This window comes from Anguilla rostrata, chromosome 14 (assembly GCF_018555375.3).
Source record: "Anguilla rostrata isolate EN2019 chromosome 14, ASM1855537v3, whole genome shotgun sequence".
Taxonomy (NCBI): domain Eukaryota; kingdom Metazoa; phylum Chordata; class Actinopteri; order Anguilliformes; family Anguillidae; genus Anguilla; species Anguilla rostrata.
In genome coordinates, this window is record NC_057946.1 from 1,810,986 (window position 1) to 1,833,547 (window position 22,562).

The 22,562-nt window shown below is 51.0% G+C and overlaps 2 protein-coding genes across 2 annotated transcripts; one reads left to right on the forward strand and one right to left on the reverse strand.

Annotated features, from left to right (window-relative positions):
• Nucleotides 1-516: 516 nt before the first annotated feature.
• aldh7a1 (aldehyde dehydrogenase 7 family, member A1) lies at nt 517-12,892 on the reverse strand. The gene is made up of 18 exons (XM_064307157.1): nt 12,451-12,892; nt 10,602-10,655; nt 10,176-10,241; nt 9,531-9,611; nt 8,166-8,289; nt 7,701-7,833; nt 7,410-7,454; nt 6,856-6,933; nt 6,368-6,465; nt 6,079-6,120; nt 5,405-5,499; nt 4,837-4,921; nt 4,315-4,421; nt 3,860-3,976; nt 3,494-3,591; nt 3,208-3,281; nt 2,619-2,694; nt 517-1,029 (listed from the first exon to the last, which is right to left on the reverse strand). The coding sequence occupies exons 1-18, from the start codon at nt 12,643-12,645 to the stop codon at nt 975-977; spliced, it is 1,623 nt and encodes a 540-aa protein (XP_064163227.1). The 5' UTR covers nt 12,646-12,892; the 3' UTR covers nt 517-974.
• Nucleotides 12,893-13,533: 641 nt separating this feature from the next.
• On the forward strand, nt 13,534-18,435 carry phax (phosphorylated adaptor for RNA export). Its single transcript, XM_064307158.1, has 5 exons — nt 13,534-13,690; nt 15,041-15,672; nt 15,803-15,923; nt 16,800-16,883; nt 17,056-18,435. Exons 1-5 carry the CDS (start codon nt 13,586-13,588, stop codon nt 17,338-17,340), a joined length of 1,227 nt encoding a protein of 408 aa, XP_064163228.1. The 5' UTR covers nt 13,534-13,585; the 3' UTR covers nt 17,341-18,435.
• The last annotated feature ends 4,127 nt before the right edge of the window (nt 18,436-22,562 follow it).

Genomic DNA, 22,562 nt, shown 5'->3' on the forward strand with positions numbered 1-22,562 from the left:
AAAGCCAGCAGACACAGCGGCCCTCCCTGATCTGGGTTTGAGATCCCTGCTTTATCGCATCGGGTTCAGCGTGCGCAAGATTCTTCCACTCAGTTTGTGTTCCCCTCCTCCCCCCTCCCCCCAGTTGGGACCGTGCTTTCCAGCTGCACGCCAGCCTCCACCCTAAATATCCCATCAGCAGACCGAAAACAATCCCAGGATGCACTGGATCGCACTGAGAATCGTCAGAGTACGAATTCGGTTGTACACGGCTCGAATCTGGTCAGACTTCACGCACGAGTCAATCTTTTTTTAACGATGATGGACGCCTTCTCGTTTCCACAAAACTCTTCTGAACGTCCCCTTCAGAGGTCCACACTTGGGGCGGTTTTATGGGGTTTATTGACAAAGGGGCGTAAAATGTTTTCCAGCACATAAAACACATCAAGCCAGAGCGGTCCCCACGAGACATATAAAATGTTGTACACGCCAATCAAGTGTTTACGCATTTTTGAAAAGAGGAAGCACACACTTGCGCAAAATAAGGCAAGATTTATTTATAAAGAGCACACACACAAGGTACAATTACCAGAGAAAGAATGTTTAACCGTTAGGCTGGTTAGTTATTTGACCTTTGCTATGCTCCCAGTATTTCCGTACAAACACAAGGGGACGATTGATTTCTATTTTGCAGACCTAACTGTCAAATCGCATTCAATGCAATGAGTTTCACTGTAGGAATTGGGTTTTAACCATGATGCTCATTGAAGGAAAAAAAATCACTGACTTGACCTACTCTCATTGTGAAATTGGTTATTCTGTTTGTCCGCTCCAGCTCTGCATAGTTTCATGACGCAGTCACCTGCCACCCCGACAAAATTTGTTCACAGTAAGTGTTTATCTGTTACTCGATTTCCTGTGCATTATGGTTTGTGGAATTAATAATAGTGTGCTGCCCCCTGTTGGTGGCTCGCAGGCATTGTCGCGGCTCCTCTTCATTCAAACTTGATTCCCTGGGCCAATGGGAGGTCCTTGCTGTAGTTGATGGTGCTGTTGTTGAAGAGGGGGGTCGTTAGTGCGGTCTGTCACAGGTGGGCCTCATCCACAGTCCCCGTGACAGCCCAGCTTACACACACTGTCCTCACAATGCTGCTGGAATGTCCTCTCAGTGTTATAACAATATGGCACTACACGGTGAGGGCGTTTTCGGTTAGCTGGGAGACTCTAGGAGACATCAGTGATACTCCCTCCCGCTCTGCCTCAGCTGATATGATCGCCAGTGCCCAGGTGCAAAATGGCGGTCCTGCGTTACCCAGGAGGGGGGTGCCACACATTGGTGGTGGATAAGGTGAACCCCCCCACTTCACTGTTAAGTGGTTTGAGCCAACCAGTTGAAAGGCACTACATACATTTAATCCATTATTACTACGCAATATTCTGTTAATCGCGGACTACATTTGTGTAATGTAAGAATTTTGCCAGCAGTCCTGGGACACAACCTGATATAATGCATGATGGCCCACGATGTCAGACGATGCTTTATTTTTTTAAATTTACATTTTGACAGACGTCCACTGTGGGGACTGGGTACTGAGGGGGGGGTCAGGGAGGCGCAGGCTGGGTACTGAGGGAGGTGAGGGAGGTGCAGGCTGGGTACTGAGGGGGTGAGGAGGCGCAGGCTGGGTACTGAGGGGGTAAGGGAGGCGCAGGCTGGGTACTGAGGGGGTGAGGGAGGCGCAGGCTGGGTACTGAGGGGGTGAGGGAGGTGCAGGCTGGGTACTGAGGGGGAGCAGGCTGCGTACTGAGGGGGTGAGGGAGGCGCAGGCTGGGTACTGAGGGGGTGAGGGAGGTGCAGGCTGGGTACTGAGGAGGGTGAGGGAGGTGCAGGCTGGGTACTGAGGAGGGTGAGGGAGGTGCAGGCTGGGTACTGAGGGGGGTGAGGGAGGCGCAGGCTGGGTACTGAGGGGGTGAGGGAGGTGCAGGTGGGTACTGAGGGGGTGGGGAGGTGCAGGGTGGGTACTGAGGGGGGTCAGGGAGGCGCAGGCTGGGTACTGAGGGAGGTGAGGGAGGTGCAGGCTGGGCACTGAGGGTGGTGAGGGAGGTGCAGGCTGGGAACTGAGGGTGGTGAGGGAGGTGCAGGCTGGGTACTGAGGGGGTGAGGGAGGCGCAGGCTGGGTACTGAGGGGGAGAGGGAGGTGCAGGCTGGTACTGAGGGGGAGAGGGAGGGGCAGGCTGCGTACTGAGGGGGTGAGGGAGGCGCAGGCTGGGTACTGAGGGGGTGAGGGAGGTGCAGGGTGGGTACTGAGGGGGTCAGGGAGGCGCAGGCTGGGTACTGAGGGAGGTGAGGAGGCGCAGGCTGGGTACTGAGGGGGGGGTCAGGGAGGCGCAGGCTGGGTACTGAGGGAGGTGAGGGAGGTGCAGGCTGGGTTCTGAGGAGGATTAGGGAGGTGCAGGCTGGGCACTGAGGGTGGTGAGGGAGGTGCAGGCTGGGTACTGAGGGGGGTGAGGGAGGCGCAGGCTGGGTACTGAGGGGGTGAGGGAGGCGCAGGCTAGGTACTGAGGGGGGAGCAGGCTGGGTACTGAGGGGGAAGAGGGAGGCGCAGGCTGGGCACTGAGGGAGGTGCTGAGCCGTTACTCACCATGTTGATCTCCTCATGTACTGCTTCCAGGAGTCACTGCCAGACTCACGACCTCCTCCTGTGTGCTTCTCCCCCCCTGAACATCAGACACACGCAGATGGACAGACAGACGTACATGTGCACAGTTTCAGTTTCTACACTGCATTTTATACACATGCATAGTTTTACCGCACAGGTTTGCCTTCATGGAACAGTGTCCCCCTGATATTGTGCATTTTACATTACAGTTTTGGTCTTGATGGATTTAACCCTTTAAGGCTCGAGATCACAAATCTGTGATTAGAATGTTCTTAACTGAACATTCTAATGCTGATGATGTCACAAACACTACTGGTGACTGAGAGCAGTGGAGTTCTAGAACGCTGACTTAGAATTTTGGAGAATTCTGGGTGTCCTTTCCTCTGTTCTGTGCCATTGTGCTTGCATAGTCTTCACAAGGTGTCACTAACATAAGTGATTTAACATCTGCGTGTGACTTCCCAGTGAACCGGAGATTGTAGTGGTAACACACACCGACACACACAGACCAGTGTAGCAGGTGTGATACCTGTGGGGTCAGAGGTCAGGAACCCCGGCAGCGCGTACTCACCGAACGCTCCTCCGATCTCTGCCCCGCTGGTTGGAATGTTAACGTTCACGATGCCGCAGTCCGAGCCCTTGGGTCTGCAAACGTAGACGGAGCGTTGTCAGAACGCGGACAGAGCGTTGAGGGAACATAAGCTGCCACAGAAAGTTCTCAGTCTTGAGTTCTGTTGGTCTGTGTCTCTCCACCCCAGGCAGTGCTAAACCTGTACAGCCTAAGCGCCTGTTGTCCCCCCCCCGGCCCGGCCCGGCCCGGCCCGGCCCGGCCCGGCCCGGCCCCCCTGCCCTCTCACCCCAGCCAGCGGAACACCCGGCCCATGTCCTTGGTGAAGATGCTGCTGGACAGCCCCTGCTTGACCTCGTTATTCCAGGCGAAGGCCTCCTCCTCCGTCTGTGGGGGAGAGGAGGAGCTTCAGGAGGCCAATCACCAGCCAATCACAGCCAAGAACAAAACACTAAACATCAGCCAATCACAATCGAGCCCACGCCCACTCTCAACATAAACACAGGTTATGCCTGTCATTAACCTGATTCACACTTATGCAACGCTACTGTACACCTCCCACAGCAAACAGCTTATATGAGAAAAGGAGTTATTAAACCACATTTCAGCGTTTCAGCTCCAGTCCGGACGTGTCAGCTGGGGCGTGACCTCTGACCTTGAACTTGAGGACGTAGAGGATGGGCACGAAGGTCTCCGTGTGCACGATGGCGGCGTCGTGCGCCAGGCCCGTGACGATGGTGGGCTCCACGTAGTTTCCGGGACGATCCATCACCTGGCGGACAGGTGCAGGCGTTAGGGTTAGGGTTAGGGCAGAGCCACAGACAGGAGGGGGCTCTGCTCTGGGTCTCCAAACCTGCCCCCTCCTGGTTTAACTGGCTCAGTAACTCGCGCTTTCCTACCTCAGCCGATTTTTCATACAAACAGCTTCCATGAATCACCAAGTGATCAATTCTTTGTATTTTCTAACATTGTGCATGGTTACATTAGATACAGAAAGATGTACCATGAAATAACACCAAGTTATTGTTATTATTATTATTATAGGTACTGCACTGTGCTGCAGAGAGCGGTGAGGATGCTGTAAGGGATGAAAGGCGCTATATACAGTACCTGTCCCCCGTACACCACGGTGCCTCCCTGCTGCTTGGCTTTCTCGATGGCCGCCTTGTACTGCTCCACGGCTTGCTTGGTGTGGAGGGGTCCGTACAGCGTGCTGGCTGTCCACACACACACACACACACACACACAGACAGGCGGTACATACACACACACACACACACACACACACATACAGGCACGCGTTACACACACACACACACATACAGGCACGCGTTACACACACACACACACACACACACACAGACAAACACACTTACACACACACACACACACACACACACACACACACACACACACACACACACACACACACACACACACAGACACACGTTACACACACACACAGACAAACACACACGTTACACACGTCACCTCCCTGAAGCAATCAGCACTGAGATATAATCAGCGGCAGTGGGATTCACTCATTCATTGAGTGTCTGCAGGTGCTGGTTCTGGGGTTGAGGCCTGGACCCAGACCAGGCCCAGTGTCTGGTTTTGGGGTGATGTACTTACGGTCCCAGGGGTCCCCGATGCGGACCTGCTTGTAGGCCTTGGCTATCCTCTGCACCACTTCATCGTGAACGCTCTCGTGCAGCATCTGAAAACACAGCAGCGTTAATTACTGCTACAGTACACCATTACTACAGTACTACACTACTACACTACTACATTAATACTGCGCCTGTTTTGACTGCTACCCCATGCAGGAGAGCCGCGTTTCCACACACCTGCTGCAGAATACGCATCAGAGACAGAAGAGGCAGATCTACAGTCAGCTCTTTAAAATAAGGTCTGAAGACCTTGTGTGGCACACATTCAGCTAACTCTTAATGCTGCTTTTTCATCTTCATTAAAATGGCCTTGTAAAGGGCCCTGGGGTGTTAGTATAAACAGGACTACGTAAGAATGTGTGCTGTTATGCTTTTGCTGCGCATATCTGCCTCTGACAGTGACACTGGTCAGTGATTGGTCAGAGACTTGGGTGTTGATGAGTAACGGATGCTGACGATTGGTCTGAGATGAGTGTTCTGGCTCAGTGATTGGTCAGACGTGGGAGAGCGAGCGGCTGATTGGCTCTCACCAGCCTCCTGGTGGTGGTGCAGCGCTGGCCGGCGGTTCCCACGGCAGCGAAGACTGCGGAGGGCACCACGAGGTTCAGGTCCGCGTCCTCGAAGACTGAAACACGGTCACCCGAAAATCAGAGTCAGCAGGCTGCACGCAAGGACTCAGCACTCTAAACTAAGGGCTGTAGTACAATGGGTAAGGAACTGGTCTTCTAACCTAAAGGTCAGTTCCCTTGAGCAAGGTACTTCAGCTGCATCGCTTCAGTATATATCCAGCTGTATAAACGGATGCAATGTAAAATTCTGTGTACAAAGTTCTAAGTCACTCTGGATAAGAGCATCTGCTAAATGCCTGTGATGTAATGCAATGAACCACTGGAGCCTGACAAGCAGTGAGTGGCCCATTCACTGTAACACTACACTGCCATGCGTAAGCATCTATAGCAGGGACACTCAAATCTGACCCTCCAGGCCAGTAGTGCTGCTCGTTTTCTTTTGTACCCCATAGTTACTTGATCGATTAAAGCCACTGATTGGCCAGAACTCACCAGGTGTCCCAGGTGTAAAAGCAGTCCCTGATTAGAGGGGAGGAATGAAAACCAGCAGCACTGCTGGCCTCGAGGGCCGGATTTGAGTATCCATGATCTATAACTTTAAAAAATGGCAGTAGATAATCAGGGAGATGCCTCACCTATAATAGCATTGTTCCCACCGAGCTCCAGCAGCTGACGACCTGCGAAGAGTAAAACCAGTTTCAGTCACCAGAGCACAGGTGTGGTTCAGAGGTCACAGACCCATTTCTTTCATCACGTATATGAGATTAGCTGAGGTGTTCAACCCTCTCCTGTGTCAACATTTTTGTTTAAACACACTATTTACCAAAGCCATTCAAGGACGGACCTGGCTGTGGTACAGACCTGTTCTCTAACCGTGACTCCACACTGCCACCCGGTGCCCTGCAGGGGAATGACCGGACTCACCGAAACGCTCCTGCACCATCAGAGACACCATCTTGCCCACGTGAGTGCTGCCGGTGAAGGAGACCAGGTCCACCCGCTCGTCCTTCGCCATCGCTGAGCTGGGGAGGTAACCCCACGGTCAACACCACCCAGTACAGTCAAACATCACCCAGTATGGTGAATACCACCCAGCACAATCAACACCACCCAGTACAATTCAACAATACCCAGCACAACCAACACCACCCAGTACGTTCAACACTATGCAGTACAGTCAGCACCACCCAGTACATTTCAACACCACCCAGTATGGTCAACACCACGCAATAGAAGTGACACCACCTAGGACATTCAAAATTTTTCAAGCTTCTCAGGAGGGAAGAGCCTCCATTTTTGAGACGTGATTGGTTTACTGGGCTACATCCTTACTATGACATCACAAAGACAGATGCCAAGGTGGGGGATTCACAGATCTACATACTCTACAAAGACCCCAGTTTGGGACTCACCCGATGTCAGCGCCCCCACAGGTCATGGAGCAGATTGCACCGGGAAGGTCATTCTGTTCCAGAACCTCTGCCACGATTCTGCCAAAAAAAAAAACATACACAGTCACGACAAAGGGTAAAATCTTGACCTCTACAATCATTGATTTAGTTGCAAAAAAGTCACCTAACCAGAGATAGCCAGCAGCCCCGGGCCGGATCTGTGCCAGATCAGAACTGACGCAGATCCAGCCTGGAGTCGCTGGCTATCTGGGATTAAGTCTCCTGCCAACCAGATGTGACATCAATAAACAATTAGGGAACTTGTACAGTTCAGAATTCCTTCAGCTGTAGCAATTACAATGGAAGTGAACTACCTTATCATGCTTTTAGACACAGAAAAACAAACAATGTGTAGTCTTTACGCTAAAATGGATTTGTAGTTGAAGTGGGTTGTAGCCTTCTCCAATGTAATGAACTAGCAGAGGGCTCTGGTAATGTTGCCATACGCACATTAATCCTAAAATGGGGTACGATGAAGGTACAGTACTGTGAATGGATACGATTAAACGACTTACTTTGTCACAGCCACGCTGGTAAGGGGAGTGGTGGGTGCCCCTTTCCTGATTGGAGACAGGTTTAAAAAAAGAAAAACGGCCAGAGACTTTTGTCTACACCAAAACAGTAAGAAAGTTCGCCCAAAAATGATTAAAAATGCAATTCAGACAATACACAGGTCCCACGCATCACCCACACACCACCCACACGTCAGCCACACGTCACCCCCGCCCGCACCCCCGCCCGCACCCCTCCCCCACCCGCACCCCTCCCCCGCCCCCGCCCATGCAGCCCCCCCGGCCGCCGCTCACCACAGGCAGACGTTGCCGCAGGCGAGGGCGAGGGCGTTGTTCCAGCCGTACACAGCCACGGGGAAGTTGAAGGCCGTGATGATGCCCACCACGCCCACGGGGTTCCACTGCTCGATCAGGGCGTGGCCCGGCCCTGGAGACACGGTCACGGTCAGTCTCAGACACGATCCAATCACAGTCAGTCTCACACATTATCCAATCACAAACACGGTCACGGTCAGTCTCACACATTACCCAATCACAGTCAGTCTCAGACACGATCCAATCACAGTCAGTCTCAAACATTATCCAATCACAGACACAGTCACAGTCAGTCTCACACAGTCACAGTCAGTCTCACACATTATCCAATCACAGACACAGTCACAGTCAGTCTCACACAGTCACAGTCAGTCTCACACATTATCCAATCACAGACACAGTCACAGTCAGTCTCACACGTGATACAGTTACAGAGAGGCTTACTCTCGGAGGGCAGGATGGGACCCCCGATCATGCGGGACAGGCCGACGGCGTAGTCGCAGACGTCCACGTACTCCTGCACCTCCCCCACGCCCTCCACGTAGATCTTCCCCATCTCCAGGGACACCTGGGAATGAAACGCGATGAAGTCAGCATGGCGAGAGGACCCCGAATCGCAGCTCGTCAACGGCCTACCGCTGAAACACTGCCTGTTTGTCAAACTTCTCAGTAATTAGGCCCTTCACCTCACCTCACAATTAGGGCCTACACTAGTACATTCTTCCCAAACATACTGGCAAACAGACATTAATATAACTATTGGCAAATATCTTCATTCACTCTAGACAGACCTGTTTTAAAGCTGCACATTAAAACAAAGGCTGGAATTTTAAACATTTGGAATGAAATAATCAGGTCAATTATCTCCCACAGTAAAGAGCCCAGGTTAATGCCAGCACTCCTGGGCAAGATGACTCAGTAAAGTAAACAGCACTGTTCTATTACAACAGACAGACGGACAGACAGGAGAGGCAGGCAGACAGACAGACAGACAGACAGGCAGGCAGGCAGGCAGGCAGACGGACAGACAGGAGAGGCAGGCAGACAGACAGACAGAGTAGGCAGGCAGGCAGGCAGGCAGACAGAGAAGTAGACAGACAGACAGACAGAGTAGGCAGGCAGGCAGGCAGGCAGACAGAGAAGTAGACAGACAGACAGAGTAGGCAGGCAGGCAGGCAGACAGAGAAGTAGACAGACAGACAGACAGGCAGGCAGGCAGACAGACAGGCAGGCAGACAGACAGACAGGCAGACAGACAGACAGGCAGACAGACAGGCAGACAGGCAGGCAGGCAGACAGACAGACAGACAGACAGACAGACAGACAGGCAGACAGACAGACAGGCAGGCAGACAGACAGGCAGGCAGACAGACAGACAGGGTGGGCAGACAGACAGACAGACAGTCAGGCAGACAGACAGACAGACAGACAGTCAGACAGACAGACAGACAGGCAGACAGACAGGCAGACAGACAGGCAGGCAGACAGACAGACAGACAGACAGACAGACAGACAGACAGACAGACAGACAGACAGACAGACAGGCAGGCAGACAGACAGACAGACAGGCAGGCAGACAGACAGACAGACAGACAGACAGACAGACAGACAGGCAGGCAGGCAGACAGACAGACAGACAGACAGACAGACAGACAGGCAGGCAGACAGACAGACAGACAGACAGACAGACAGGCAGACAGACAGACAGGCAGACAGACAGGCAGGCAGACAGACAGACAGTCAGGCAGGCAGACAGACAGACAGGCAGGCAGACAGACAGGCAGACAGGCAGACAGACGGGACTCTTACCAAGCTCCCCAGGACTTTGATCTTCTTCCTCAGAGCATCGCCAATCTGCCTCACGATCTCCCCTCGCTTCGGGGCTGGGATCTAGCAGGGGAAAAAAAATAAAGAAAGCAGACAGCATTCACACAGCCAGCTCAAGGATGTTTCCAGTCTTAATGGCCGAATTCCAACATTTTCAAGAACATCAGGGACTGGAGATATCAAGTTTCGCTACGTCTGCTGAACATTCCATCCTCCCTCTGACCATTCTGCTTTGGGAATGAGAACCCTGTTGTTGCTGAATTTGTGACGGTTATGAAATTCTCTGAAGAGAATATGCACTTATACAGAAACATAGGGGATATCTGCACAAGCCGAAAAAGCATCACGGACATGATCAAGCCTTGAATTTTGCTGCATTCAATAGCAAGCAGTACTACAGTACTTCTAGACACCCAACACATATAACAGCAGATCAGCCAAAGAGGCGTGTGTGTGTGTGGGCTGGGCGGGGGGGGGTGGTTGGGGAATAATGGCTTTTGAATTTATTGCAGTTGATCAGAACGCATGTGTGAGATGAACTCTACAGCAGATCAGATCATACGAGTCACGGCTCACTGGGTGAGCAGGTAATCAGGTGAGGAGGTGAGCAGGTGAGGAGGTACTCACGTCAGCCCAGACCTTCCAGGCCTCCCTTGCCTTCTGAACAGTCTCTTCATATTCCGCCAGGGTAGCCTTTAGAAATGGGAAAAGCACAGGTCTGTACCCACAACCATTACAACTATACTCAAGCTTTACTATTGTTTGCTTTCTTAACAAATAAATACATTTTACTGCTCTCCAACTATTAGTTTCTGCAAGGAAAACACAAACTTTAAGCATCACTTCAACATACCATTCAAAATAAAACTCAAGTATCCAGTGAGGAAAAAAAAAAAATTGACAACTATAAATAGACATTTTCTAAGAAGCTAGGTTCAGAGAACACATTTTATACATTCTGATGTCAGACACAGATGACAGTCTGTGATTTATGGCTAGCAGTGACACAGAGCCTATGAATTCTGGGAGAAGAAGGGGGGTTGTGGGAATTACCTGCCGGACTCTGGCGATGGGTTCGTTGTTAGCCGGGCAGTGCGATGTAACGACCTGGACAGAACAAAGACCGAGCGTTTAGACCTCCATCACATCGGGTTTCATTATATATCTATTAGCACGGCAGACAAAACAACCTACAGCCATTACAGCACATAATACCAAACCCAAACCACAAGAAGCACAGATAACAGTGTTTAGGGATAATAATGTTATAGGTACTGTATAGCTGAGTAAATGCTGCTTCGTAACGGTACTTAGGTTGGTTTATAATGCTAAAATCTAAAATCTATTTCATAAAAATCCAACAATATAACTGTTCTGTGGGAATACAATGAAATTTATTTTCACTCAGGGATAATATATAATCAAGTTGATTACATGACAACTCGGAGGCAGTATTCATTCTGGAAAAAATTAATCATTCACAAATAATTTGCATCCGTGAAAAATAATTTTCCAAGTGGTTTGAGAGAGATCAAGACCTCTAAAGTTATAATAAACAATGAGAAAACGAATTTAACAAGTGGACACTATCAAGTAAAGATTCACATATGGAATTATTTAAATTCCTGCGTCATCAGAATTATGAAGTTATTGTGTCTGGGTGGGAGAATGCTTATAGAGATGTTGCCATGTCCTCAGATAATCTGAGCCAATTCAGTTAAAAAGTGGGTCAGAACAAAGGACTGGAAACAACAACCACAGAGAAATGATATGAGAGAATAGATGGCATCAGTGGACGGTTCAATCGGGGAAGCAAGAAACTGAATTTAAGACTGTAAATGAGAAGTTGAGGATGGTGCCTAAACATTTCGTGGAAAAAAGGCTTCCCTTTCAGATGCAACCGTCGTGATCAGTCACGACTTCGACTGCCTTTTCGACTTTTCAACAAAAACAAAATATTATTGTGTGAATGCACCTGTCTGATGGGGCAACATGGCTATCGCCAACTAACTCAACTTAGGCCCGTTGTTTTCATCTTTAGACAGCCATGCTGTAGTAAAACGTTGCATAAACATTCAATAACAGCAGTAGCCAGCAGGAGTCGCTGCAGCCTACAGCAAGCAGTGGCATTGAATGACAAATGGTAGAAAAAGACGTGCTCATGCAAATCTACCGTCACTGTACAACCTTCAGCTAGACTGCCAAATAGTTTAGTTAACAATTTACTTACAAAACCCGTTCTGTTCGGTTGCTTCAACGTGGCCACCATAAATTATGCAGGTCGATAACTGTACATATTAACTTGAAGATTTAACCGAATCCAACAGATCAAAAAATCCGGACGAACTGTACGGAGGCCCCTGTGAACTGTTGCGACGGCGAGCACCCTTTTTTCTGCATCACGAGTTGCACATGGCCCTGCATATATTCGGAAATATGAAGTCAAACGATTTTACCAATACCGTGCTTGTTAACGAATAATAATGCAACACGCGTTGCATTCTTTAGCTACAAAGTATGCAGCGTGTACATTCATGAAAACCACCAAACTATTTCCGCAGTAGTTCAATATGAACTTCAAGTTCAAGTTGTGGTGTGTGAACTGTCAATACCATTCACGGGGTTGAACTACCGAGTGAACTCGCGGGCTAACATGATATTTGCTTATTTGCATAAGCCTTCAACTCACTCTATTTAATTACGAAACACACTCTAGCTAGCACCTAGCAAGCTAAGCCAATACGGGAATGAAGTTGGCTAACTACGGACTTCGGAATTCTGATCAGCTACCTGCAGTAAATTACGGCTGCAGGACTGTCCTAGTTGAAAGATACACTTCTTGCAGCCATCTTCCCACTTATATTTAGAAAGCTGGTCGGCTAATCTGGATTTAGCTTCTTACCTCTCCCTTTCCTCCCCAAGTCCCGTTGTAGACACCGTCATTCTCTTCCTGCAGCCCTAATTCTTTGAGCCAGGCGTACTTGGGCTGGTTGATGAGGAGTGTAGACATGGCCGCTGTCTGTCGATGGCAAAGTGTGTTGAGCTTCTTCCGTAGAGCCCAGTGCCGTGCTATGGTCAACGGGATAAAGCGCTGCATGGTGGATCCTGAAGTGGAGAAGGCGAGGGGGCGCACGCCACGCAATACTGCCCGGCCTCCTGACAAGAGCCCAAATGATTGGTTAAAAGTCGGTCCTGCCTTTCCACCGAAACTTTCCAACTTGGAAACACGACCGCTGTCTCCTCGACTGTGAAGTTTTAAGGTCGTAGCCAGGGACTAATCAGCGAGTTGCACCGAGCGGCATTCAAAAGTAGTTTAGCTGGCTGGGTAGCATTGCACATCGTGAGCCGAACCCAACCAGAACACCGACAGCGCTGATTATTAGTTTACTACATAAGCATAATTGTATGAGTCACCATGTATAATATAGCCATCTGTTCACTCTATGTCCCGTGAAGCAGAGTGGCGCAGCGGAAGCGTGCTGGGCCCATAACCCAGAGGTCGATGGATCGAAACCATCCTCTGCTAAATTTTTTTTTTTTTTTTTGTGAAGCTTTCTACTTTGTGTGTCTATAAAGTAATGTTTGTTAGTATACTAAAAGTTATTAAAACATGCATACAAGCATGACATTAACGTATTTCCATACATGTACAGGGATTGAAGTGATCTGGATCATTTTGACCGCGTTATCCATTTTCCTATTATCCTCCAGACTACCCTTGTCCGTGCAATTTGTAACCATAAATTCATCGAAGCAAAGTCACTACGAAGTTTTAAAATAATACAAATTTTAATGTAGATGACTCAATGTTTTTACGAATAGACTGTGCTAGTTGCATGAAAACGGAATTAGCTCGCAAGCGGTTTTACTTCCGACACTGAACCTGAAAGAAATGGGGTGTGTAGCAGTTTTGTTCAGTTAAGCCACTGATTGGGCAAATCGCCGTGGTCGTCTTGACCGACTGCTGCGATTGGCCAGCAAAGCCTACCCGCCACATGCACATGCGCATCTGACTTTAGCTGCTTCCGGGCGGGGAAATGGCGGCGGTCAGTGGAGACAGGATGGATGATCTGGAAGATGGAGAAATTTCTGGGTCGGACTCAGATTCCGCAATGGGTGTGGCGGGATATGAACGACCTCAGGTAGAGCAAGCTTTTATACAACATTTAACTGGCTGGCTGAAGCGAAGGATTTTTTTAAACGACTCTCCCTGTAGCTGCATTGTCTACGGGGTGCTAGTAACTTAGCCAGCCCGCGTCTCTTGTGTCAGCGGTCCGATGTTTTATTCTCGTCTGTTTTACCTGCTTGATTTCTAATTATAGCACTGTGATTTCTATGTAATAAGCCAAGAATAATGAGTCACATCGGGGGTTGACAGAACTGCCTTAACCCAGTCCGTTAACTTAACGTTATCATACATAAAATAAGATAGCCAGCTAGTTAGCTTAACATGAGCACGAGCTAAGCCAGCTAACTTACAACGTTGATCGTGCTGCACAAATTGGCTTGCACTTGCAGCATTGCATTAATTTACTTGACTATTTTTTTTAAATATCTCGTCATATTTGGTCTGATGCATACCGTAACGTTACGTTGTTATGAAATAAATGACTCTGGTGGATCGCCTATATTTTTTTCTTTTCAGTTTTTCATTATCTGATTATCTAGCTGTCTGATTTCGCGGGCTTTATCTATTTATGATTACATAGCCATTTCCGTCTGTGTGGGAACTGAGGTTGTGGTTAAATTGACCAACAGTATTAGATATGGTCATAACCCCTTGTTTTGTTCAGGGTCTGTGCGATTCGCGTAGCAGGTAGTTTCCTCGGGTGTGATTTAATACTTTGTACTACAAGCCGTTTCCAGCTGCGGCCATGTTTTCACAGGAAGACTGCGGTGCAAGTTCTGACCAAGCCCAACCCAGTATGATGGTATTGCCACTGGAGAATAAGGCTAATCTGGGGGAAAGGTTGCGAAATAAAGTTGTTTATATTGCTGAACTGACATCCCTATTCTAGGGATGGGGGGCATATCGCGACGATAATAACCGACTGCAATAATGGTCGTCGCCTCTGTGTAGTGTATAGCCAACCTGTTGAGATTTTTCTCTTTACTTGTATGACGCGGTAGTAAACGACCACACTTCAGAGGCTGTGAAAGCTTTCCAGAAAAAAGTCCTATCTATTGGGTAACCCCAAGGCAGCCAATCAGTGACAAGACAAAAAACGTATCACGGAGGCTGCATGACCTTGGTTCTGATTGGCTGTTTTATCACCATCCAATAGATAAGTGGTTCTGTTTCTCGTAACTTTTCTCCGGAAGCTTTTCACGCGGCCTCTTTGGATTGGTTGTTTACTAACCATTCCATGTGTAATTAAAAAGAAAAAGATAAAAGTAAAGGTAATGCACCACTCGCTGGCTACTACCATTCAGCTTTCAGTGATTATTGTCGTGATATATCAACCATCCCTTCCTTTGATCTCTTCCCTTAGAAACCCACAGTGATGGCTTTCTCAGGCCACGCCTTCCAGAGCCGGGAGCCCCCCCGGCAGACGGCCCCCCCGGTCGCCGCGGGTTACCGCAGCGCGGCGGCGGGGGCGGACTCCAGCGCCAGCGGCTCGGACTCCGAGGAGGAGGCGGCGGTGTGGAAGCGCAAGCGGCAGAGGTGTTCCGACGCTCCGCAGGCCCCGCCCCCCTCCGCCCGCCGGGCCCCGCCCCTCCCCGCGGCCCAGGCGCCGGGCCGGAAGGTGAACAACATCTGGGGCTCGGTGGTGCAGGAGCAGAGCCAGGAGGCGGTGGCGGCGGAGCTGGGCATCCTGGGAATGGAGGGGGAGGTCAGCATGAGCAGCCGCCAGTGCGAGACCTACAACTACGTGCTGGCGCGCAAGCTGATGGAGAAGGAGAGGGAGCAGGAGGCCGCCGGCGCGGCGGCCATGTTGGACAGCCAGCTGGACGACTACATGCAGCGGCGCGCGGGGGAGAACGGGGACGGGGGCGGGGAGCACAAGAGGAAGCGACCAACCAAAGAGCGGCTGGGTCCCAGGGCAGAGATGGATTTCGAGGGGCGGTACGAGATCACGGAGGACGACTCGGACGACAGGGTGACGGACGAGATCGTGCACAGGTGAGCTGTGGGGGGTGACGTCCTGTTTGGGATCGGAGTGTGGTCACACTTGTGTTGTGTATATAAACCCACAGTCCGAAAATTACAGATTTTTATTTTTAAATTTGTATTTATTTTTGTACCCTCACAGGTTAAGGGAGCCCAAAAAGGACCTGATGGAGCGGGTGGTGCGCACCATCGGGAAGAAGAAGGCCATCGAGCTGCTGGCGGAGACGGCGACCGTGGAGCAGAACGGCGGGATTCTCACGGTGGTGAGCGCTCGCCGCCGGTTTACCGCTGGAGGGTTCTGACGAGCGGTCCTCTGTACCGTTCTCCTCGATCGGACCGACAGCGTCAGCTGTTCCCGACGCCCTGGCGTGGTCCTCGTCTGTCAGCTGGGCACAAGCGCTCAAGAGCTGTGGGTAGATGTCATCCACAATTTGACCAAGTGAAAAATTCCACTACATAACCCGTAATTAAGTGCATTTCTCCAGCATGTAATCAATAATGGAGCTGTTCCCTCAGAAAAAATCAGCTTAGGCAGAAGTGTATCACAGGCTGTTGATTCAAATAAATAAAAAATATAAAGGAACTGGTTGCGTCCACTGACAGCACTCACAGACACGGTTGACAAACCTGTAGGTGTTGGACTGGGGTGAGTAGGCCTGTTCTGGACTGGGGTGAGTAGGGCTGTTCTGGAATGGGGTGAGTAGGCCTGTTCTGGGGTGAGTAGGCCTGTTCTGGACTGGGGTGAGTAGGCCTGTTCTGGACTGGGGGGAGTAGGCCTGTTCTGTAATGGAGTGAGTAGGCCTGTTCTGGAATGGGGTGAGTAGGCCTGTTCTGGAATGGGGTGAGTAGGCCTGTTCTGGAATGGGGTGAGTAGGCCTGTTCTGGACTGGGGGGAGTAGGCTTGTTCTTGAATGGGGTGAGTAGGCTTGTTCTGGAATGGGGTGAGTAGGCCTGTTCTGGACTGGGGGGAGTAGGCCTGTTCTGGAATGGGGTGAGTAGGCCTGTGTAGCAGGAATCATGTACAGGGTGGAAGACACTGAGTAATTGAGTGTGCGGTTACCATAGAGACCATGGGGCCAGTCCTCTTCCTGTACTGAAAGATGGGCGGGGCTTATTTCTGACTCCTCCTTTCCTTACAGGATGGCAGCAGGAGACGGACACCTGGAGGCGTGTACCTGAACCTGCTGAAGAACACGCCCAGCATCACCGGGAAGCAGGTCAAGGTGCGTGACTGGGAGTGCGCAAAATGGTGGCTGGTTTTGCAGGCTGGTGCGCGGGAGGACAGGCCACAGGGGGCGTAGCTGGGGAGGAAGATAAAATGGGAGACAGATGGAAATAACCGCCATTTAACACGTTGTGTCTCGCTTTTCTCCCACCTCTCCGTCCCGCGGGCAGGAAATCTTCTACGACGAGAACCAGAGGGATTACTCCAGCAAGAAGGCGGCGAAGAAGAGGAGGAGGCACGAGCTGTGCAAGAAGATGAAGCAGGCCATCAACGCGCTGGACCTGCAGGAGCACGACGACGGCTCCCGCGAGACCTTCGCCAGCGACACCAACGAGGCGCTGGAGTCCCTGGAGGACGCGGCGGAGCCCGACCCGCCCCAGCCGCCGCCCGACTTCGCCCTCGGCACCGAGGACGCCGCCGTGGTCTACAACTCCAGCGACCTGGAGGTCTTCTGAGACCGGGACACGCCCACCACAAAAGCGCGGGAGAGCCTCCCGTGCGTTTCCACACCCCCGCGGGAGAGAACCCGCGTTCCGTACCGCCTTTGTCCCCCCGCATCCCACCCCTCAGGGGGGTGTGTGTGTGTGTGTGTGTGTACACGCGACCTGTAATGTATTTAGCCATGAAAAACAGGAAGTGGGTCAGAGTCAGAGGAAGTTGCGTGCGCCCATTATGCAGTACACAGTTAGCTCCAGTAGGTGGAGCTATTGCGTGCTGTTGAACACTAACTTGCGTGATGAACAGATTTCACTTCATAGCAACGACAGTATGAGTTGTATTCAAACCGGTGAGTCGCTAACAGCTTGTTTTGGCTCCCGCCATCTTTGTGCTCTTGACGTCTTTCCTTCTCGGTCGTTAAATTAGGGTGTCCCCCAGCCCTCTGGAGAGACCCGATGGACATCATCGTTTTTGAGAAAAGGCCGAACCGTGGCTTCACCTGTTCCATTCGACACAGAGGGGGCGGTGTGTGCCCCCCCCCGTTTTAGTTTCTTTTATTTGGATGCATTCCACCCCGTGTGTATCGTCTCCATTAAGACGCTCTGTACAGACTGGCATTGAGCTTAGCACTGACCGTCAGCTCTGATGCTGCGTTAGCTGAATGCACAGGTTTTTATCTTCGTAGTGACACGAGCCCGATAGACGAGTGTGTGTCGTGGTCGGCGTGGAGCTGTGGGCGTTGGAGTCAGTTTTTCGCTTCTGAACGCGTGTTCGATGACGCTAATCACGGGGTACTGGCTAACGTACGAGGTCATGACCTTTCAGCATCACACTGACTGGCCTGTTGTGGAACTAAAAAGAAATTGAGAAAGGTTCTGTTTCGCTTGTTTTTCCTGTTTTCTTTTCCCCTTGTAAATGTAAAAAGGAACGTTCTGTAAGAATGCCAAGGTTATGAGGCTTTGATAGCAGGAAGTGTTTTGATTTAATTTCCGCTGGCGTCTTGGCTAACCTGATATGGTTCAACTTTGGTTTTTACCAATGTAGGAAGGTTTGAGTACTTTTTTGTGATGCAAGACAAGTTTTTGAAATCAAAATAAATTTTTCTTTGCGTACGTGTCCTACGCGTCATTCACCAAAAATGTTTTTCTGGCTTCTTTTCTCTCCCCCATTCATGAAAGGCACACGTGACCTTCTGCAGATAGTCCCCCCTTCTCTAGCTTCCCCCCCCCCATGCTCCATCCTGTTTGTCCTTTTGCTCTCGTTCCTCTAGTACAGTATTTTCAGTTTCTTTGATCTCGTGCTCTGGTGTTTGGTCTTTGGGCTTGGATCCACTGCCTGGCCACTTGTCACATGCAACACACGACTCCAAACCTGGCCTCCTTGAATTGGCTTTTAAACTATGGCGTGCTATGGCAGAGCACATCATTCCTACATAGACTATTTCTACTTTTCATGCCCCACCCCTTTTTTAATTTTTTTATTTTATTTATTTTAGAAAACCCATTTGCTTTCCATTCTGAAAGTAGATACCTACCTACCTGCATGTAGTAGATACCTAATTAAAATGTGCGTTGCTTATAATTCTGACACAGTTAGGAGGTAACCTGATACTGTGCAGAGGCCCACCTGGACATATGGACGATTAATCATGCATCTAAATAATGTTTTTTTTCAATATTAGGAAAGGTCTATGGTGGACCATTGATTTAATATATCTGCTGTTCCAATCCTCTCCAGCAGGAGGAGACATTTACCTCAAATTTGCCTAGCAATCAAGCGTTGTAATTTTCAGAACGTTTTGCATAAAACAGGAAAAAATATTTAGCATAACTATTGAAACATCCATGAATCAGAAATGACGATTGGGTGGCAAAGCTCAACAGCTAATCCACACACACACACACACACACACACACTTACACTTACTTTTCTGTAATGCGATGCTGCTGCCCATACCTGACCAGGTGAAATACCTGCACAGGTGTGATGCCTGCCACGTGTGACCAGTCTTCACACCACTAGTGTCTGGGGTTTATTTATTTTTGTTTTTTGGTTCAAATCAAGGTGACTTTGAGAAACATTGTAAAATGGCGGAATCGTGCGCAAGGAAGACATTTCTTCCAGAAACCAAATCTCTGTGCAGTTCTAACTGTGTCTGCTGAGCTGTGTGCACAGAATGGAGATGCTGTTGTCAGTGTTTACAATTAGAAAAAAAGGTGTGTCAGATTTAGGACCTGTGTCTGCTTGTACCGTTTACAGAGAGAAAGGGAGGGAGAGCAAGAGAGAGAAAGAAAGAAGAGTGAGAGAGAGCATGAGAGAGTGAGAGGGCGAGAGAGCACTTGGTGTGTCCGATACAGGTTGACACAGGCACACCTGGCTACCGGGCTGCACTGCAGCCAATGACAGGTTGAAACAGCGCAATGCTACACACTTATAAACGAGAAAAACACAGAACACCCAGAGCCAGTCACTACCCAGCGTAAGAATTCCATTACCCATAAGTCACCTCCCTGTGGAATGAGCGCGGAAAAGCGTACGCAAACGGGTAACCATGGTAACTCACAATAACCCAACCCCTCTCTGATATGTTGGCTGGGTTGGGTGGGGGGTGGGGGGGGGGGGCTGGGGAGGTGCTCCCAAAAATTGTGTAATCGGTCGTGCATGTGCAGCTGTGCCAGATGAAATGCAGGGATAGTCAAATCTGGCCCTCGTGGCCAGTAGTGCTGCTGGTTTCCTTTTCTGCCTGACAGTTATTGGATTGATTAATAGCACTGATCGGTCGGTCAAGGATTTAGCTCACCTGTGTCAGGTGTGAAGCAGACCTGATTGGAGGGGAAGACTGAAAGCCAGCCTTTCAGTAACTGTGACGTGATTGTTTCTGTGGTACTGGGGCTGACTGGGGGTAGAGGAGTGTGTGTGTGTGTGTGTGTGTGTGGAACTGCGGCTGACTGTGGGTAGAGGAGTGTGTGTGTGTGTGTGTGTGTGTGGAACTGCGGCTGACTGTGGGTAGAGGAGTGTGTGTGTGTGTGGAACTGCGGCTGACTGTGGTAGAGAGTGGTGTGGTGTGTGGAACTACGGCTGACTGTGGGTAGAGGGTGTGTGTGTGGTGTGTGTGTGGAACTGCGGCTGACTGTGGTAGAGGGTGTGTGTGGTGTGTGGAACTGCGGCTGACTGTGGGTAGAGGAGTGTGTGTGTGTGTGGAACTGGGTGACTGTGGGTAGAGGAGTGTGTGTGTGTGTGTGTGTGTGGTGTGGTGTGTGGAACTGCAGCTGACTGTGGGTAGAGGAGTGTGGTGTGTGTGTGTGTGTGGAACTGGGCTGACTGTGGGTAGAGGATGTGTGTGTGTGTGGAACTGGCTGACTGTGGTAGAGGTGTTGTGTGTGGTGGAACTGCGGCTGACTGTGGGTAAGGAGTGGTGTGTGTGTGTGGGAACTGCGGCTGACTGTGGGTAGGAGTGTGTGTGTGTGTGTGGAACTGCGGCTGACTGTGGGTAGAGGAGTGTGTGTGTGTGTGTGGAACTGCGGCTGACTGTGGGTAGAGGAGTGTGTGTGTGTGTGTGTGTGGAACTGCAGCTGACTGTGGGTAGAGGAGTGTGTGTGTGTGTGTGTGTGTGTGTGGAACTGCGGCTGACTGTGGGTAGAGGAGTGTGTGTGTGTGGAACTGCGGCTGACTGTGGGTAGAGGAGTGTGTGTGTGTGTGTGTGGAACTGCGGCTGACTGTGGGTAGAGGAGTGTGTGTGGAACTGCGGCTGACTGTGGGTAGAGGAGTGTGTGTGTGTTTCAGTGAGAGTCCCATAGGGGCCCTCAGCTGTGTCTTCCTTCCAGACAGGAAGTTAGAGGCCCTGGACCTGCTGCTGTGCGGATGAGACATTAGACCGAGGTCCTGACACGCTGGGGTCAGCGAAGGTCCCAGGGCACTTTTCGGAGCAGTACGGGTGTTAACCCCAGTCTCCTGGGGTTCGTCCCAATCACTTATTTTCACTCTTCCTTGTGTCCTATCCTCGTTCCTCAGCTCCTCCCACCAGAGCATGTGGGTGGCATGGTGGTTAGCACTGTCGCCTCGCAAGAAGGAGGTTCTGAGTTCAGGTCCGGGTCCGGGTCCGACCGGATCCTCTCTGCGTGGAGTCTGCATGATCTCCCCGTGTTCGCGTGGGTTTACTCCGGGTACTCCGGTTTCCTCCCACACTCAAAGACATGCATGTTAGGTGTGCTCCTGCAGGTGCCCTTGACCAAGGCACTGGCCTCAAAACTGGAGCTGGTCCCCGGGCGCTGCACTGTGGCTGCCCACTGCTCCTAAGTAACTAGGATGGGTCAAATGCAGAGGACAAATTACCCCACGGGGTTCAATAAAAGGTATATCTTCTATCTTAGGTAAGGAGGAGACACGAGGATGGAGGAATTGAGGCAACGTGCATTAGGCAAACGGAACGTCCTTGCTCAGTCAAGCGTCAGTTTGAAGTGACGTCGATTGCAGACGCAGTAGATGTCAGGAGGTGGATCCACAGCTGGATCGTTTACACGTCACGAGTTCCGCAGAGAGGATGCAGTCATGAATCCTGGCGGCAGGCTCCTCCCTCTGAGCGGGAGTTAGCGGCAGGCTCCTCCCTCTGAGCGGGAGTTAGCGGCAGGCTCCTCCCTCTGAGCGGGAGTTAGCGGCAGGCTCCTCCCTCTGAGCGGGAGTTAGCGGCAGGCTCCTCCCTCTGAGCGGGAGTTAGCGGCAGGCTCCTCCCTCTGAGCGGGAGTTAGCGGCAGGCTCCTCCCTCTCAGCGGGAGTTAGCGGCAGGCTCCTCCCTCTGAGCGGGAGTTAGCGGCAGGCTCCTCCTCTCAGCGAGAGTTAACGGCAGGCTCCTCCCTCTGAGCGGGAGTTAGCGGCAGGCTCCTCCCTCTGAGCGGGAGTTAGCGGCAGGCTCCTCCCTCTCAGCGGGAGTTAACGGCAGGCTCCTCCCTCTGAGCGGGAGTTAGCGGCAGGCTCCTCCCTCTGAGCGGGAGTTAGCGGCAGGCTCCTCCCTCTCAGCGGGAGTTAGCGGCAGGCTCCTCCCTCTCAGCGGGAGTTAGCGGCAGGCTCCTCCCCTCAGCGGGAGTTAGCGGCAGGCTCCTCCCTCTGAGCGGGAGTAGCGGCAGGTCCTCCCTCTCAGCGGGAGTTAGCGGCAGGCTCCTCCTCTGAGCGGGAGTTAGCGGCAGGCTCCTCCTCTGAGCGGGAGTTAGCGGGCAGGCTCCTCCTCTGAGCGGGAGTTAGCGGC